The 16,500-nt window shown below is 52.1% G+C and overlaps 1 protein-coding gene across 1 annotated transcript; it reads right to left on the bottom strand.

Moving 5' to 3' along the window:
- Nucleotides 1–7,425: 7,425 nt before the first annotated feature.
- Nucleotides 7,426–16,465, bottom strand: BRAP (BRCA1 associated protein). Its single transcript, XM_032229783.1, has 12 exons — nt 16,280–16,465; nt 15,521–15,682; nt 14,595–14,796; nt 13,694–13,883; nt 13,281–13,394; nt 11,833–11,981; nt 11,650–11,725; nt 11,392–11,530; nt 10,967–11,076; nt 10,537–10,626; nt 10,002–10,105; nt 7,426–7,886 (listed from the first exon to the last, which is right to left on the bottom strand). The coding sequence occupies exons 1-12, from the start codon at nt 16,359–16,361 to the stop codon at nt 7,526–7,528; spliced, it is 1,779 nt and encodes a 592-aa protein (XP_032085674.1). The 5' UTR covers nt 16,362–16,465; the 3' UTR covers nt 7,426–7,525.
- Nucleotides 16,466–16,500: the final 35 nt, after the last annotated feature.

The raw sequence follows: 16,500 nt of genomic DNA, 5'->3' as shown, positions 1-16,500 counted from the left end.
GGGGCGGCCGGGGGCTGCGGCGGCGGCGGCTGCTGCTGCGGAGGCTGCGGGGGCGTCGCGGCGGCGGCGGCGGCGGGTGCGGAGGGTCCGGGCGGCGGCGGCGGGGACGGCGAGGGCTGCGGAGACGGCTTCAGCGCCATGGCGAGGAGGCCCGCGGAGGGATCCGGCCGCGGGGCGGAGCGGAGGGCCAGCAGGAGGAGGAGGAGGAGGAGGCTGCCTTGCCCGCCTCGGCCTCGATCGCTCGCCCAGCCCCGGAACCGCTTCCCTCCCTTCTGCTTCCTCCGGCGGCGGCGGCGGCGGCTGCTGCTGCTGCCCCGGGCACGCGCGCGCGCCCCCGACCCTTCCCCCCCCCTTCCCCCTTGCACTCGGCCTCTGAGCACGTGCAGAGGGGAGCTGGGAGAGGGGGCTGATCCGGGCTTCCACGGGGAACCCCCCCCTTTCCCCAATGCTCCCCCTTTCTGGACGGAACCCCCTTTGATCAATGCTCCCCCTTTCCCCAATGATCCCCCTTTCCCCAATGCTCCCCCTTTCCCCAATGCTCCCCCTTTCCCCAATGCTCCCCCTTTTTCTGCAGTGATCCCTTTCTCCAATGCTCCCCCTTTTTCTGCAGTGATCCCCCTTTCTCCAATGCTCCCCCTTTTTCCAATGCTCCCCCTTTCTGGACGGAACCCCCTTTGATCAATGCTCCCCCTTTCCCCAATGCTCCCCCTTTCCCCACTGATCCCCCTTTTTCCAATGCTCCCCCTTTCTGGACGGAACCCCCTTTCCCCAATGCTCCCCCTTTCCCCAATGCTCCCCCTTTTTCTGCAGTGATCCCCCTTTCTCCAATGCTCCCCCTTTTTCCAATGCTCCCCCTTTCTGGACGGAACCCCCTTTCCCCAATGCTCCCCCTTTCCCCAATGCTCCCCCTTTCCCCAATGATCCCCCTTTTTCCAATGCTCCCCCTTTCTGGACGGAACCCCCTTTGATCAATGCTCCCCCTTTCCCCAATGCTCCCCCTTTCCCCACTGATCCCCCTTTCCCCAATGCTCCCCCTTTCTGGATGGAACCCCCTTTCCCCAATGCTCCCCCTTTTTCCAATGCTCCCCCTTTCTGGACGGAACCCCCTTTCCCCAATGCTCCCCCTTTCCCCAATGCTCCCCCTTTTTCTGCAGTGATCCCCCTTTCTCCAATGCTCCCCCTTTTTCTGCAGTGATCCCCCTTTCTCCAATGCTCCCCCTTTCCCCACTGATCCCCCTTTCCCCAATGATCCCCCTTTCCCCAATGATCCCCCTTTCCCCAATGATCCCCCTTTCCCCACTGATCCCCCTTTCCCCACTGATCCCCCTTTCCCCAATGATCCCCCTTTCCCCAATGATCCCCCTTTCCCCACTGATCCCCCTTTCCCCAATGCTCCCCCTTTCCCCAATGCTCCCCCTTTCTGGACGGAACCCCCTTTCCCCAATGCTCCCCCTTTCCCCACTGATCCCCCTTTTTCTGCAGTGATCCCACTTTCTCCAATGCCCCCCCTTTCTAAAGGATCCCCCCGTTTCTGCAAGGACCCCCCCTCCGTTCCCCCTCCTCCAATTTGGAGAATCTGCAGGCAAAGCCCCCCCCCCACCTGCCCAGCTGCCTCCCTTTGTAGGAGCCCGGAAGGCGCCCGCGGGGCAACGTCGCGAAGGGCGGCGGGCGCCCGCTTGCAAAAGGGGCACTTATACTGTGGTCTCCGGCCGCCCTCTTGGAGGTCCCGCGCTCCAGTTTGACCGCTGGTGGAGAGATGGGGGGGGGAGGGGAAGCGTCCGTTCCTGGGGGGGGGGTGTCTTCCTTCAAGGGTGGAGAGAAACCGAGGCCGGTTTCATTCTGGCTGGCGAAAGAAACCCCCCCCCGCCCCCGTTCACACCACAGCTCGAGCAGCAAACTGTACACGTGAAAGCTACTGCTTTCCCTTTCCAAGCGGTTCCATTCCGGCTTCGGGTTCAACCCGGCCCTGTTCTGAACTCGGCCGACCTCGGGATCTGCGGTTTGCGTACTTGGGTGGTCTTTATTAATAAGGATTTTATTTATTTAACAAACCCGGATTGGGCAGCAGGAAGCCGAGATGTAGATGCGCCCGGTTTACCAGGTGGGGATACGAAGCAGCCAACCAATCGAAAACTGGGTTTCAGGAGCCACAAATGGTTTTTGCAATGCCAGAAATGTGTATCTCCCCCCCCCCCCATCTCTCTTACCCCTCGAATCTGCAAAGATCCCTGGGAAATGGATGTTGCAAATGGGGAAAACCCAAGATGTGAGTTACCTGTATGTAGAATCACGCAGACAATAAGGGGACCTGCGTATTAGTAGATGTTTGCTTAATTAGAAGAAAGCTGAGTTTGCTTCCTGTTTAGTTGGAAGCTGACTGCAGGGAGGGAGGAATTGCTTCAATACCCAGAGAGGTGACATCTTTGTTGTGACCAACACAAACACAACACACACACAAAAGGAGAAGAGCAATCTTGTGATTTTTTTTCCAGAATTCATTCCCATACTGGCTGTTCAGCAAAAGAGGGAGCAAAGGGGGGAGGGGAGGGGCTGCAAAACCACCATTGGGAGGGGACTCCGCTGAAGATTTCCAGGGGGCTGGGGGCAAGGAAAGACCCCCAGCCTGGCCGCCAGACACGTTGGTGTGAAACAGATTACAAATTATCCCTTTGCTGTTCAGAGATGAAACATTTTTTGCGACCGACTAAAATGAAGCTTCAGGGTCTTGAGAACAGGGCCACGAAGGAGGAGGGGCGAATCAATTATTGATTTGATAGGACAGGGGGGGCTGCGAGGGGGCACTTGCCCATAAGTCGCCCAATAGAGCAAAGACGACAACTGGTTCACTGGGCAGGGGGCACCGCAGAGGGTGGGCGTGGCCCACCTGTAGAGCCACAAGGCCCTCTGAAGACTAAAAGGACTACTTGGCAACCTTGAGAATGGCTTTTGGAGACGTCTGGACTTCAACTCCCAGGATTCCCCAGTGTGGCTGGGGAATTCTGGGAGCTGAAGTCCACAAGTCTTCAAAAGTTGCCGAGGTTGAAGACCCCTCTTGTTGTAATATAGTTCCTTGTGTAGGCGTAGTGGTCACCCATGGCCCAGTGGATAACAGGGCATGCAGGGCCACGCTGAACCACACAGGAGAAAACAAACTCCTAAAACTCCATAACATCCTGATAGTGCATAACATAACATCCTGAGATGTGCCCCACCAATGACGCCCAGGATTTGACCATATATAGACAGAACTTCCCTGAGCAGAAGATTAGAAATTGTACTTTTACAGGTTGTTTTTAAGCACATGCTATTGCTCCTCCTGCCTTTGTCCTATCTCAATAAAAGGGGCTCTCAGACCCCCAATCTGGGCCGCTCCATCCCGAGAAAGATCGTGTCCTGTCTTTTCTCCACATTGGCTTCATGGACGAACCACGGGAACGTTACACCCTCTGCTAAAGCCCTGGTGCCCTCTAATAGGTCCCACTGAACCCGGCAAGCGGCCTCCCTCGGGGAGTAAAGCTTGAAAACCGGCATTCTCCGCCTGGCCCAACTCATCCAAGGAAGACCAGCAACCAGGGATGAACAAGGCTCTCCTAGATCCTTCAGCAGCCGAATGGGGTCGAAGGATCCAGCAGAAGCGGCTGTGGGCCGTTTCGCCCTGTGAAACCTACGTGACCAACTGGGGGTGGCCCAATGGGAAAATCTGGCGTCCTCTCCACCACCACCACAAAGGATGGGCCCATGGTTGGAACAGCTGCTGGCTTTCAATGTGTCCTTTGTCCGGTGGCCTCTTTGGCACCCATTGTTTCCGTGCAAGGCCCCCGTCCTCACAAAAGTCACTTTATCGGGAGGGTTAGCGAAGAAACGGGGCAGCAAAAAAAACAGGCGATCTTAACAGGAGGAACTAAACGGATCCCTGCAAACAGATCTCCAATGATTCAGTGACACACACAAACACCCTACAAATGAGGAGGGATCCGAAAAGGTAGCAACACAACCCCGATAATTTTTTGGACTCTTCTTTCCTGGGGTTCATAATTAAGCTAGGAGAGCTTTTTCTCACCGGAAAATACATTTTCTCGTTTTCATTTCTTAAAAAAGGTCATTTTCTTCAGCAGGGAAACTCAGAAAGGAATTGCCTTAGGGAGAGACGGTTAAGTAAGGCTTGTGGGCCTCAATACCGTATATCAGTGGTTCCCAAACTTGGCAACTTTAAGACTTGTGGACTTTAACTCCAAGTTTGGGAACCACTGGTTTAGGAGGATGTGTCACTCAACTAGAGAAGGTCTCAACTTCTGGCCAACTCTCTTTCTTCTTGCTAGTTGGGGGATTCTGGGAGTTGAAGTCCACAAGTCTTAAAGTTGCCAAGTTTGGGAACCACTGCCGTATATCAACTACAAAGTAGTATCAACTACAAAGTAGTATCAATTACAAAGACCTGGATTCTGCCCATCAACTGCAATGAGGCAGACTTTCAGCTGGGCGCAAGAGAGAACTTGGCGACGGCTGCATCCTTACAACCAAATCATGCACAAGTATCACAGGTTGGATTTTTTAAAATTCCGTTTTAATATACTCTCGCTGCCGATGTTACAATCCAGATTTTTAAAACCAAGGGCTGTTTTGAGCGCCAGTCAAGCTACATGCTACCCCTGGATAAGACCGGCTCTTCTCAAAATGAGATCCGTTGGGAGGATTTTTTTATTTTTTCCCCATTGCTCTGCCTCAGTTGCCTTAAGTTTGGGGTTTCCCAGTTGCAGACCAGAACCGAAAACGCCTCTAAAAAACTGCCTGCGTCTTGATCCGTTGGGGAGAGGAGGCTCTCAGCTGAAGCAGGAACTATACGGGTTCACACACACACACACACACACCCTTCCAATGGTTGACTAATGAGAAACCTGTTAGTAAAGACACAGTTATGCTTTTTCTTCTGTCCCTTCTGGACTCATCCCGTCTTCCTTTCTCGTCCTCTGTCAGAAATCCGTTTCCCCCGCCCCACGCCGGATGGTGTGGCTATGCACTCACTTCCTCCTCTCGTTTCAAGGGAAATCGATGAGGAAGCCAAAAAACAGAAAGAGCACAGCAATGCAAAAGAAGAGAAATAAATGAATCCCAGGATCCTTCAAAAATAATAATAACAACAACAACAACCTCGGTGGGTGCTGTGTGGCGGAAATCATGGCTCTTGCATTCTCCGAGATAGCCCTTCCTGTGCAATTTTAAAATGCATTTGTCCCTTGCTTGTATCTTAGGAAAAAAAACAAGACCTCGAGAGGCTCAGAAATCAGGGAGTGGGAAGATCGGGGAGCTGCGTGCTAATGTCGCACGCACAAGTTCCTCCTCATCGCATAGCCTTCTCCCCCCCCCCACCCCCACCCCACCCAGACTTCTGCTGAGGCCACATTAGCTCAGAATGAGGGGTTTGATGACCCTGGAGGGTTTGCCAAGGTGTTGGGTTGGCTTACTATGCCCAAAAACTCAGAATCCTGGCTTGTTACTGAAAAAGAAGGCAAGGTTCGTAAGCCAAGAACAAGCCCTGGATTTTTTTGGCTCTGGCTTATAAAAGGAAAACAAGAAGCCAGGATCTTTGGCCAGATGCTAAGCAAACCATGATCCCTGCATGCCATTGCCGGGATGAAGGCATTTCATAGACCGAAGCCTCTTGGAGCTGGCTTGACCCCTGGCCGAGACCGGCAGCCCCGGGGGCCTGGGTGGGAGGCCCCCCGCGACAGAGACTCAGCAAGGCCCTCCTTCTCTTGGGGGGCTCTGGACTGGCCAATAACTTACTACTTCTCTCACACGCTGAAGGAGCAAAAACACCACGGGCACCAGCTGGCACTAGAGGACCAGGGTGCCACGCGAGCTCCTGTGCAAACGAAGCTTTCTTAAAAAACTGAGCTGGTTCTGCATCTGATGCTTGCTCTTAAGTCTGAGGCTGCTACGAAGGAAATCCAAAGTCTGGTCCAGCTGGGAATCGGGTGTTTTTGACAAATAAAATCCCAAACCCCCAGCCTGGGCGAGGACTTTGCCAGCCACCAGGCCCATGCCCAGGGCCCTGCGCCCTTCCTTCCTGCACCAAAGTGGGCAGAATGGACCTCTGAGGTGCCCATTTCCTCCTCCTCCTCTTCAGAAAAGGGGGCTTGGAGCAGAGGCTGGGGGATGGGGGAGTTTTACACCTTGCCTCGGGAGTTTCCCAGCGGCCTCGGTAGTGCAGAGTGCCAGGCCTGGAATTCTGCCACGGGCATGCAGGGGACCGAGCGGAAGCGACCCAACGGGCACCGAGGCAAACGTGTACAAAGACACCTCGCTGTAAATCCCCCCCTAAAGGGCAAAGGTGGGAATCGAGACGGGAGAAGACCCCCACACACAAAAGGCACGGCCAGGGATCAACCAGGGCAGGAGAAAAGGTTTAGCTGCAAAGAAAGGAGAGGGGAAGAGGAAGGGGAGGGGAAAGGAAAAGAAAGAGAAGGGAGGGAAGGAGAGGGAGGGAGGGAGGGAAGGAAGAAAAGAAGGGAGGGAGGGAGGGGAAGAAGGGAAGGAAGAAAGGGAGGGAAGAAGAGGGAAGAAAAGGGAAGGAAAGAAGGGAGGGAAGGAAAGAAGGAAGGAAGAAAAGAGAAGGGAGGGAGGGAAGGAAAGAAGGGAGGGAGGGAAGGAAAGAAGGGAGGGAGGGAAGAAAGGGAGGAAGGGAAGGAAGAAAGGGAGGGAAGAAAAGGGAAGGAAAGAAGGGAAGGAAGGAAGAAAAGAGAAGGGAGGGAGGGAAGAAAAGAGAAGGGAGGGAGGGAAGGAAAGAAGGGAGGGAGGAAAGAAAGGGAGGGAAGGAAGAAGAGAAGGGAGGGAGGGAAGGAAAGAAGAAAAGGAAGGGAGGGAAGGAAGGAAGAAGAGAAGAGAGGGAAGGAAGAAAAGAAGGGAAGGAAGAAAAGAGGGAAGGAAGGAAGGAAAAGGGACCACATAAGGACAAAAAAGAGAGAGGCACCATTCCCTGGCAGACACCCCAATCAAAGGACTTCAGCCCCCATATTCTCCAGCCCCTTTTCCGCTTTCCAGCTGAGCCGAGCCCCCATCCTCCCAAGGCCACTAACTCCCCCCCCCCCTCCCACTCCTCCTGGGGAGGGAAGCCTACATTCAGGCAGGACTTCCAGCCTCGGCCGGACGTCAAGCGAACTGCAGTTCCTGCTTGCTGCTTCCGAAATTAAAACCTGGCTCAGCCGGACTTTCGGTCCCTGAGCTTCTTTTCAAGGTGAGAAAAAGTCTCGGACAAAACCCCTGGAGCCGAAAGACGGCGGGGAGGGGAGGGAGGGAGGGAGGGGAGGCCGCTTGGGGTGTCACTACAGAGAGCCTAAGGCAAGCTAGCTAGCAGGGGGAAAGGCCCCCGCAGGGCCGTCGGTGGCCCCGAGGGTTTAGTGCAAAGGATCCAGAAACCGGACAGGCGTCCCTGGCTAGTTTTCCCAGCCTATTTTGGCCCAAACAGACAACGCCCTTCCTGCGCCCGATGACGGCCACCACCTCCGCCGCCCTCCGCGCCCGCTCGTCACTTGCCCCTCTTGCTCCTCCCCTTGCGGGAGGGCGGCTTCCCGCTGCCCCCCGCGGAGGAACCCGCCGAGGCGGCCACGGGGATGTTGATCTGCCCGTCCTGGATCTCCTGGCGGGCCTCGGCGGGCAGGTGGTTGATCTTCTGCTGGGCCTCCAGGTAGAACATGACGTCGCGCAGCTGCTCCTGGGCCTCGGCGATCTGGAGGTCCTTCCGCTCGCAGGTCTCCCTCAGCAGCTTCTCCTCGTCCTTCAGCTGGCTCTGGAGGAGGAGCTGGTTTGCCCGCAGGCACCTGTTCATCTCCTGCTCTTCCTTCAGCTCGTTGGTCAGCTTGGAGACCTTGGTGCTCAGCTGGCTGCACCTGGAAGGGGAGGGGAAGGGGGCAGTGAGACAGGAGGACCCCTCCTCCTGGGATGAAAAAAAAAGGGGGAGGCAGCCTGACAAGCACACTGCCCCGGAGGTTACTGCACCCCTCTAGGGCTTCCTGCTGGCAGTCCTCAACTTGAGACTGTTTGAAGTTGCGACAAATAAAGGAGAATTAGGTTTGAAACTTGCTGCCCCTCCCCAATCTCTGAATTCCTACGAGTGGAACTGAAGCCCCGAGGCATCTGAGGGCCTTTGAGGGTGGGCCTGAAGGAGGGCCTTCTCTGTAGCTGCTCCGACCCTGTGGAACGACCTACCCGTAGAGATCCGGACCCTCCCCACTCTCTCGGCCTTCCGAAAAGGCACTAAAACCTGGCTGTTCCGGCAGGCCTGGGGCTGTTGACTTCATGAATGAGGTCCAGCCCCTCTCAGATTGAGTGTATGGTGCATCGTTTTTTAAATTGTTTCTTTTTAAATTGTTTCTTTATTTTAACTCCTTATTTTAATCTTGTTTCTGTAAGCCGCCCGGAAGTCCTACAGGATTGGGCGGCATATAAATTTATTAAAAAGAGGAATGGGAAGAAGAGGGGAAGGGTAAAGGGGAGGAAGGGGAAGGAGAGAAGGGAAAGGAGAGGAGGAAAGGAGAGGAGGAAGGAAGGAAGGAGAGAAGAAAGAGAAGAAAGGGGGGTAGGAAGGAGGGAGGGAAGGAGGGAGGGAAGCAAGGAGGGAAGGAAGGAGAGAAGGAGAGAAGAAAGGAGGGAAGGAAGGAGGGAAGAAAGGAGAGAAGAAAGAGAAGAAAGGGGGGTAGGAAGGAGGGAGGGAAGGAGGGAGGGAAGCAAGGAGGGAAGGAAGGAGGGAAGGAAGGAGAGAAGGAGAGAAGAAAGGAGGGAAGGAAGGAGGGAAGGAAGGAAGGAGGGAATGTAGGAGAGAAGGAAGGGGGGAAGGAAGGAGGAAAGGAAGGGGGAAAGGAAGGAGAGGAGAAAAGAAAGGAGGGAAGGAGGGAGGGAAGGAGGGAGGGAAGGAAGGGGAGTAGGAGAGAAGAAACGAGGGAAGGAAAGAGGGAGGGAGGGAAGAAGAAGTAGGACCGTTGTAAGATAAGATGGATCTTCAAGTATATTGTCAGCAGTAGGGAAAAATTGTTATAAATACATATTATTAATAACAGTTATGAGATCATATAATTGTGAATGTATATATGAAATTGATAAAATAAAATAAATTATTAAATTTTTTTTTATTAAAAGTTAAAGTTGAGGCTGTAATGCCAGAAAATGTCACTTTAATGCATGCCGATTCAAATCAACCACGAAGTTATTCTAAGCCTGAGCATGGCTTCCTTTACAGCTGTTTTGCAGCACTTCGCGACGGCATTTTACGACGTTTTCGCCAAAAGTTGCCCTTCCACTTGTCAGCAAAACCTTGATTGGTTTTTTAAAATTATGGCATTTGCTTAATGACTGTTGCCAATATATATAACAAAAACCACCCCACCAACTTCAGGTCACGCCGTTGTTTTATGGCCGTAATGGATGGTCTCCCATCATAGTTGTGTTGTATTTCACTCCTAAGAGGAAGTTACAGGGGTGCTCGGGTGGAGGATTGCAGCCCAACATCACAAATGAGGTGTCAGGCCTGCAGCCCTCTTTTCTTATGGATCTTTGGCCTGCCACACTTTCTATTATTCCACTACGCATTTTCTATGGTGGGAAAACGGGATTGTATGGAGTTAGATGCTATGTAGCCATAACAACATTCTTTCTAAAAACCCAAGGTCATCCTTTGTCTCTGCGTCTCTGCACCTGACCGGAATTGGATGGGTGGAAGCTGCCAGCATGGCATTGGGAGATCAGACCATGTGATGGGCTTGTGGGTGTGGGGGGCAAGATCTTGAACTTTCAACTTGGGGGGGGGGAACGACCGGGAAGTTTTCAGATTCGGGCTTTCCCAGATGTGTCAACATGGCTCTCTTCATAAATTGGAACTTTTGAGGAATCCTTTGCCTCGGACTCCGATTTAGTTTTGGATGCTGTTTGGAACTCTGACATGAGATGCCTTTGGCCCCCAGACCACTAATTTTAGGAATGTCCAGTTCTAAATTCCAAAAGTTACCCACTTCCTTTCCACCGACTGCCTCTCCTTCAGTAGGTCGTTCAGCCTGTGCTCCAGCGAGTCGCACTTCTCAATAGTCTCTTTAAATTTGGCCTTCATGTTGTTGATCTGTAAATGATAATTTTTTTAAAGAAAAAAAAAGTTGTTTTAAGGTCCAGGTGCATGGCTCAAAATCTGATTCAGGATCAATCTTCCTCAGGAATTTTTCACTTTGTTACACTTTGGGTTGGGAAAGGATCGTCTTGTTTACCAATTCCTTGGAAGAATATTCCTGAGCTCCCTTTGATAAGGTTGCCTTGGCTTTGGCAGAGGAAACACAGACGGAGCAAAGAAAGCAGCCTATGAAATGGCTTCCTTAGTCCAAGTGGAGTGGCTTCCCAACCTCCAGGCTCTGAGACCCCAAGACCTTCTTCAAGGGGTCCCTTGGATGGACTTAGGCCCCAAGAGCAAAGCATTCAGGAATGGAAGGAGCTCAATCTGGCCCTGAGATCTGGTCCCTGCTGTCCACAGGGGCGAAGGAGCTTTCAGGAGGAACTTACTTCTTCGGCCGTATCTTTTTCTATTCGGACGATCTTGTTCTCCCAGTAGATGCGCTGGGACTCCAACTGGCTGGTTAGCAAGTAGGAATACTGCATTCAGAGAGAGAGAGAGAGATAAAGTGGACAAGTCATCCTTACGTTCTCTACAGCATGTGTCTTCAACCGTGGCAACTGTAAGCGTTGTGGACTTCAACTCCCAGAGTTCCTCTGAGGAGGAACTCTGGGAGTTGAAGTCCACAACTCTTAAAGTTGCCAAGGTTGGAGACCCCTGTTCTAGAGGACAGCTGGAATCCCATCCCAGGAGTCTCCTCAACGCCAAATTACATTCAAGAAAGACGACCCCAAGCTATGGAATCCCACATCCGTTGAGTTAGCCGTGGAAAAACTCCCCCAACGAACCATCTGGGAAGGGCAGTGATGCGCCACTTACTTCTAATTGTAAGGCATCGATTTTCTCTTCCTGACAGACGTCCCCTTCGCATTCGTACTGAACCAGTTTGCCGTCTGTCTTGCTGGCCACTAGGCGGTGGACGTAATTGTCTATGGAAAAGACAAGGGCCAACCGGTCATCCTGAATCAAGATCCGAATCAAAGCAGCTCAGGTGGCCCCCTCCAACTGCGTGGCCCGCCTTCAGGTGTGCGTTCAGGGAGAAGGTTCACCTGGATGAGGACTTGGAAAGGTGAGCCCCTTGGCTACCGTTGAGGTACAGAAGTGACCTTGATGGCCCTCAACTTCTCCCCACCTGAGGACTCCCAAGACTTGCTCTCAAGAAGAGATTGCTCTCTGAGTAGAGCAAAATGGGGTAGGTCCACTCAGGGGTGGGGTGGCCCGGTGGTGGGCGGAACAGGGCTTACCCCCGGCGTAGTCCCAGACCCTGTGATTGGTCAGCTGCATGGCGTAGGTATGTTGGGTCTCCTCAAAGTGCTTGTAGGCGTGCCGACTGACGTAACGGCCGCACCCGATGTGCCCGCAGATGAGGCATATCCAAAGGTTCTGCAGGAGCCACACAGGTGACGTTGGGGGGGGGGGGAAGGAAATCAACCACCCAAATTCTACTCCCCAAGAAGCAGCACTGCTGACTTCTGAACAGAGGTGGGTCCCGACTCACTCACCTCTTGGACTCCGCATTCAAAGCATTTGTTTTCTTCCACAGGTTCCGGAGTCTGGCAGTACCTGCAGACGGGGCACCTGGAGGAGGGAGAAAAGAGGAGGCCTGGAGGACTCCAAACCAGGTCGCCCCTCTTGGATCTCCACCGCTGCCCTGATCCACCTGTCCGCCCTCGGGAAGGTCTTACGTGGTGTCCTCCCACCGCTGCAAACACTGACTGTGGAAGCTGTGGTTGCAGACTGTGGTCAGGATCCCGTTGACCGATTCGTCCATCCTCTCCAAGCAGACGGTGCATTTGGGGAGCTCGGTCAGGTCCATGACGGGAAGGCTGGCCCCCTGCAGGAGGAGGAGGAGACACCTGAGCTCAGTCTTTCCCACCCCTGGCCACTCGAAAGCGTATGGACTCCAACTCCCAGGATTCCCCAGCCAGCAGGTTGGAAAACCCTGCCTTAGCCAGTCCCAACTTCCACTTTCAATGAACAGCAACCGGAAATCTCTACAAACAGATCTGTAAGGTATCATAGGACATCAGCGAATTTCCTCTGGGCTGTCAGAAAAGGCTGGGGGGGGGGGCTTATCACTGTATTATCCCCCCCTGTGCCGCTCCCCCATCTGGCCCCATAGAGCCGCGGTGGCACTTTGGTTAAATGCAGCACTGCAGGCTACTTCAGCTGACTGCTAGTTCGGCTGTTCAAATCTCACCGGCTCAGGGTTGACTCAGCCTTCCATCCTTCCGAGGTGGGTAAAATGAGGACCCGGATTGTTGTTGGGGACAATATGCTGACTCTGTAAACCGCTTAGAGAGGGCTGAAAGCCCTATGAAGCGGTATATGTCTAACTGCTATTGCTATCTATCTATCTATCTATCTATCTATCTATCTATTTATCTATCTATCTATCTATCTATCTATCTATCTATATCTATATCTATCTCTCCCTCCCTCCCTCCCTCCCTCCATATCTATCTCTCCCTCTCTCTATATATATCTATCATCTATCTATCTATCTATCTATCTATCTATATCTATCTCTCCCTCCCTCCCTCCCTCTATATCTATCTATCTATCTATCTATCTATCTATCTATCTATCTATCTATCTATCTATCATCTATCTATCTATCTATCTATTCTATCTATATCTATCTCTCCCTCCCTCCCTCTCTCTATATCTATCTCTCCCTCTCTCTATATCTATCTATCTATCTATCTATCAATCAATCAATCAATCAATCAATCAATCATCTATCTATCTATCTATCTGGGTGAAATGAGGACCCAGACTGTGGGGGCGATATGCTGACTCTGTAAACCGCTTAGAGAGGGCTGAAAGCCCTATGAAGCGGTATATAACTGCTATTGCTATTGCTATCTATCATCTATCTATCTATCTATCTATCTATCTATCTATCTATCTATCTATCTATCTATCTATCTATCTATCTATGGATTGTTGGGGGCCATATGCTCACTCTGTAAACTGCTTAGAGAGGGCTGAAAGTCCCATGAAGCGGTATATAAGTCTAGCTGCTATTGCTATTGGCCTCACTTCAGCTGCACCTTACGCCAGAAGATGGCTAACTGGGGAGAGATCTCCCCCTCCCCAGAAGGGAAACGGAGAGTAAGAGACGCCTTACATCTTCCGACTTGAAGACCTCTGCTCTTTCCACGTAAACAAGCTGGCAAACGTCCTCTTCTATGGAGTTAAACTGCCGACCGTTGCAAGCCATGTAGAAGCTGTCCGCATCTCCCTGCACAGGAGCCAGTGGAGAAGTGTGGAGGGACACAAATCGTTGCAAATGATCAGAGGCCTCTTTCCCTTCTCACCCCACCTCCTCCAAACATAAATAATAGAAGAAGAACAAGCCAGCGGCACTTGCTCACACAGCCCCTTCCTCTCTCCGATTCAGGACTTTCTAATGCAGCAACTAATAACATCCCATTTCCTCCGAGTTCCAAGAGCACCGTACACGTTTCTGGATCTCAACCAGACAGGAAGAGGCATGGAAGGAGCCCTCAGCCCACAGCTGAAGTCTCTCTTTCTTCTTACCTGGGTGCGGAATTTGATGAGGACCATGTACTGGTTTGGGGTGGAATCTCGGATGATTTTCATGTGTTCGATGGCATCATAAAAAGACGCCACAAACCTCATGAGGTCGTGGCTGGTCATTGTGGCCGGGACGGTGAGAATACACAGCATGGCGCTACGCCGCACCTCTTCTTTTAAGGAGGTCATTTTGCTGCACAAGGGGAGAATTAAGACCAGTCGGCAAGCCCATTCTTTTTGCTTCAACTCTATAATGCAGCATTCACCAATCTTCATAAAGACTGTTTTATTTCATTTTCATTTTATACAATCACTTATATACTGTGCAATTAAGAAAACAATAAACACAACTCATCTTATATTCCATAGAAAACCAACATAACACTTCAACCCTCCATACACCCTTTCTTCTCCCCCTCCAATTTCCATTTCTCCCCTCCAGCATTCCCCTCTTCTACTCCCCCTCCCCCTCAAACGTTCCTTTCTCCCCTTCCCTCCATCTCACCCTCCTTACATTCCCCTCTCACTCCCTCTCTACTCCTCCCTCTTCTTTCCCTCTACTCCTCACTTCGGTGTATTTCTACTATTAATCTATTCGATTTGTATTTTATACTAAGATTAGCATTCACCAATCTTAACTACTTCTAAGACACCTGGGCTTCACCTCCAAGAATTCTCCTTCGGCCGCAGCCCTTCCTTCTCAGAGGAAGAGGAATTTCATCGCAATGGCAGCTTTCCAGATCCTTTAAAGAAGAAAGGTCTCCAAACTTGACAACTTTGAAGACTTGTGAACTTCCAACTCCCAGAGGTGGGGAATCTTAGGAATTGAAGTCCCCAAGTCTTAAAGTTGCCAAGTTTGGAGAGCCCTGCCTTAAAGCATTTAAGGTGAGTCCTGCTTTCTTACTTTGTCTTGTAGAGGTGCATAATGCCGTGAGCTATTTCAACCGAAGGATTCCCACTGAAGAAGGAAATCTGGTCAGGGAGCTGCTTTGATGGAGAATCCGGTGTGGTCCCACTGCTTCCACTTTGGCCATCCCGATTATGGTGATCCTCAGTGGAGGACGCCTCGGCCGCGCCAACTTTGTCCATCATCTCTTTCACCTCATCTTTTTCGGAAATCCAAAAACAGATTTTAAGTTAGAAAACCTGAACACTTCCAAACTGCGATCCGTACTTCCTTAAGACCTTTTCTCATAAAAAGATACAGCACTGCTTAGAGACAATGGGCAAAAGAAGGGCAGAGGCTTTCTTAGAAATGCTTTATCAGTATAAAAATAGGCCATTAAAGATCTTGAATCCAGAAAGGCTGCTCAGCTCGTATTTCTGAGCAATGCTGTACCAGAAGGCTAATCATTGCCAGTAACAATCCAGAGCGAAGTACTAATTTCTGGTCATTGGTCTTATTGAGTCATAAGCTCATAAAAAATTAATAAGCAGACTTCGAGAATCCCTTGAAATGGTGCCTTGCGAACAAGCTCCCCAAAAGTTGCTTGCAAGTGAATCTGATTAACAGCCTGCCTGCCCAGCTGCAATTCTCTGCATTTTTGTGGGGGGGGGAAAGGAGCCTTAAATTTCTTGTTTAAGCAGCTAGATGCCAAGCTGAGAAGGTAGGTTTTGTCTGGCTTTCGCTGCTTATTAACCAGGGAAGTTGGCTGGATGGACACAGACAGACATATACACAGACATATGTACAAATACGGTATATACCATGAAATAGACATAATTCCAATCAAATAGTTCTCCATTTGTACCAATCATTCTCTCTACACCCTAGAGAAATGCATTGCTCATCCTTCTGCTCGGGGCACAAAACGATGCGTCAACGGGTACCTGGATCGGGTTTTATCGTCTCAATGATCACATCTGTCATCTCCCGCCGGCCGAGGTGTTGGTGGATGATGGTCGCCCTCTCCACGGGCACCTTGCCCTCCAAGGTCACCGCAGAGGCGGCCAGCGACGTCTCCGGCCTCACCTCATCAGACATCTCAGTAGCTGAAAAGCATGAGTCACACAGCTTCCGCATAACACGACCGCGGCAGCCACACCGGACCAGCTAAACCTGAACCAGCCCCGTGCACGGAGGGCAGTTAGGCTGTTTGGACGCCTCCCTTCCTCCCCTGGGCCAGCGTCCGTCCTCTGCCCTACAAAGAGGCCGGGAGCCTCGTTCCTCCCCTCTGGTTGCCAAAGAGATAAACAGAGCCACAAAGAGAGAGAGAGAGAGAGAGAGAAATAAAGGAGGCCTGGCGAACGTAGCTCTAAATCAGGTTGTTTTTCAACCTTGGGGGGCGTTATAAAGACGGGAGGACTTCGACTCCCAGAATTCCCCAGGCAGCTTCAGAGCGTTAAGGCGGGTGGACTCCAAGTCCCAGAATCCTGCTGGGCGGGGGATTATGGGACTTGGAGTCCACCCGTTTTAAGCCTAGAAAACACCGATTTAGATAGCAGGACCTAAATATTTCGTCTTTCCCGGCCTTTTTGCTTCCTCTGACGGCTCCCCTGCTCCCTTTAGCCGCCCCCTCATCCCCCTGCCCCATTCCCCGCAGCCTCTCTAAAGCCAGCCGCCACCACCACCAACCACCCGGTCCTCACCGGCAGCGCTGTAAGAGAAGCCGCCCGGCACGGGCGAAGACTCGGCCAGCTCCAAGCGAAGGACCACCAGGGACACACTCATAAGGGCCGCTCCGCGGAGGGTCCCGGGCCTGCGGGGTCCGGGAGGGAAACGGGAAAGGAACCGGAGGCCTCCGCCGCCTCGGAATGCCCAGCGCTTCCGCTTCTCCGCCCCCCTGACCTTTGACACGGGGGGCAGGAGG

Source organism: Thamnophis elegans, chromosome 13 (genome assembly GCF_009769535.1).
Source record: "Thamnophis elegans isolate rThaEle1 chromosome 13, rThaEle1.pri, whole genome shotgun sequence".
NCBI classification, from domain to species: Eukaryota; Metazoa; Chordata; class Lepidosauria; order Squamata; family Colubridae; genus Thamnophis; species Thamnophis elegans.
Note: the sequence above shows the minus strand (reverse complement) of the source record. Positions and strands in the feature narration are given on the sequence as shown.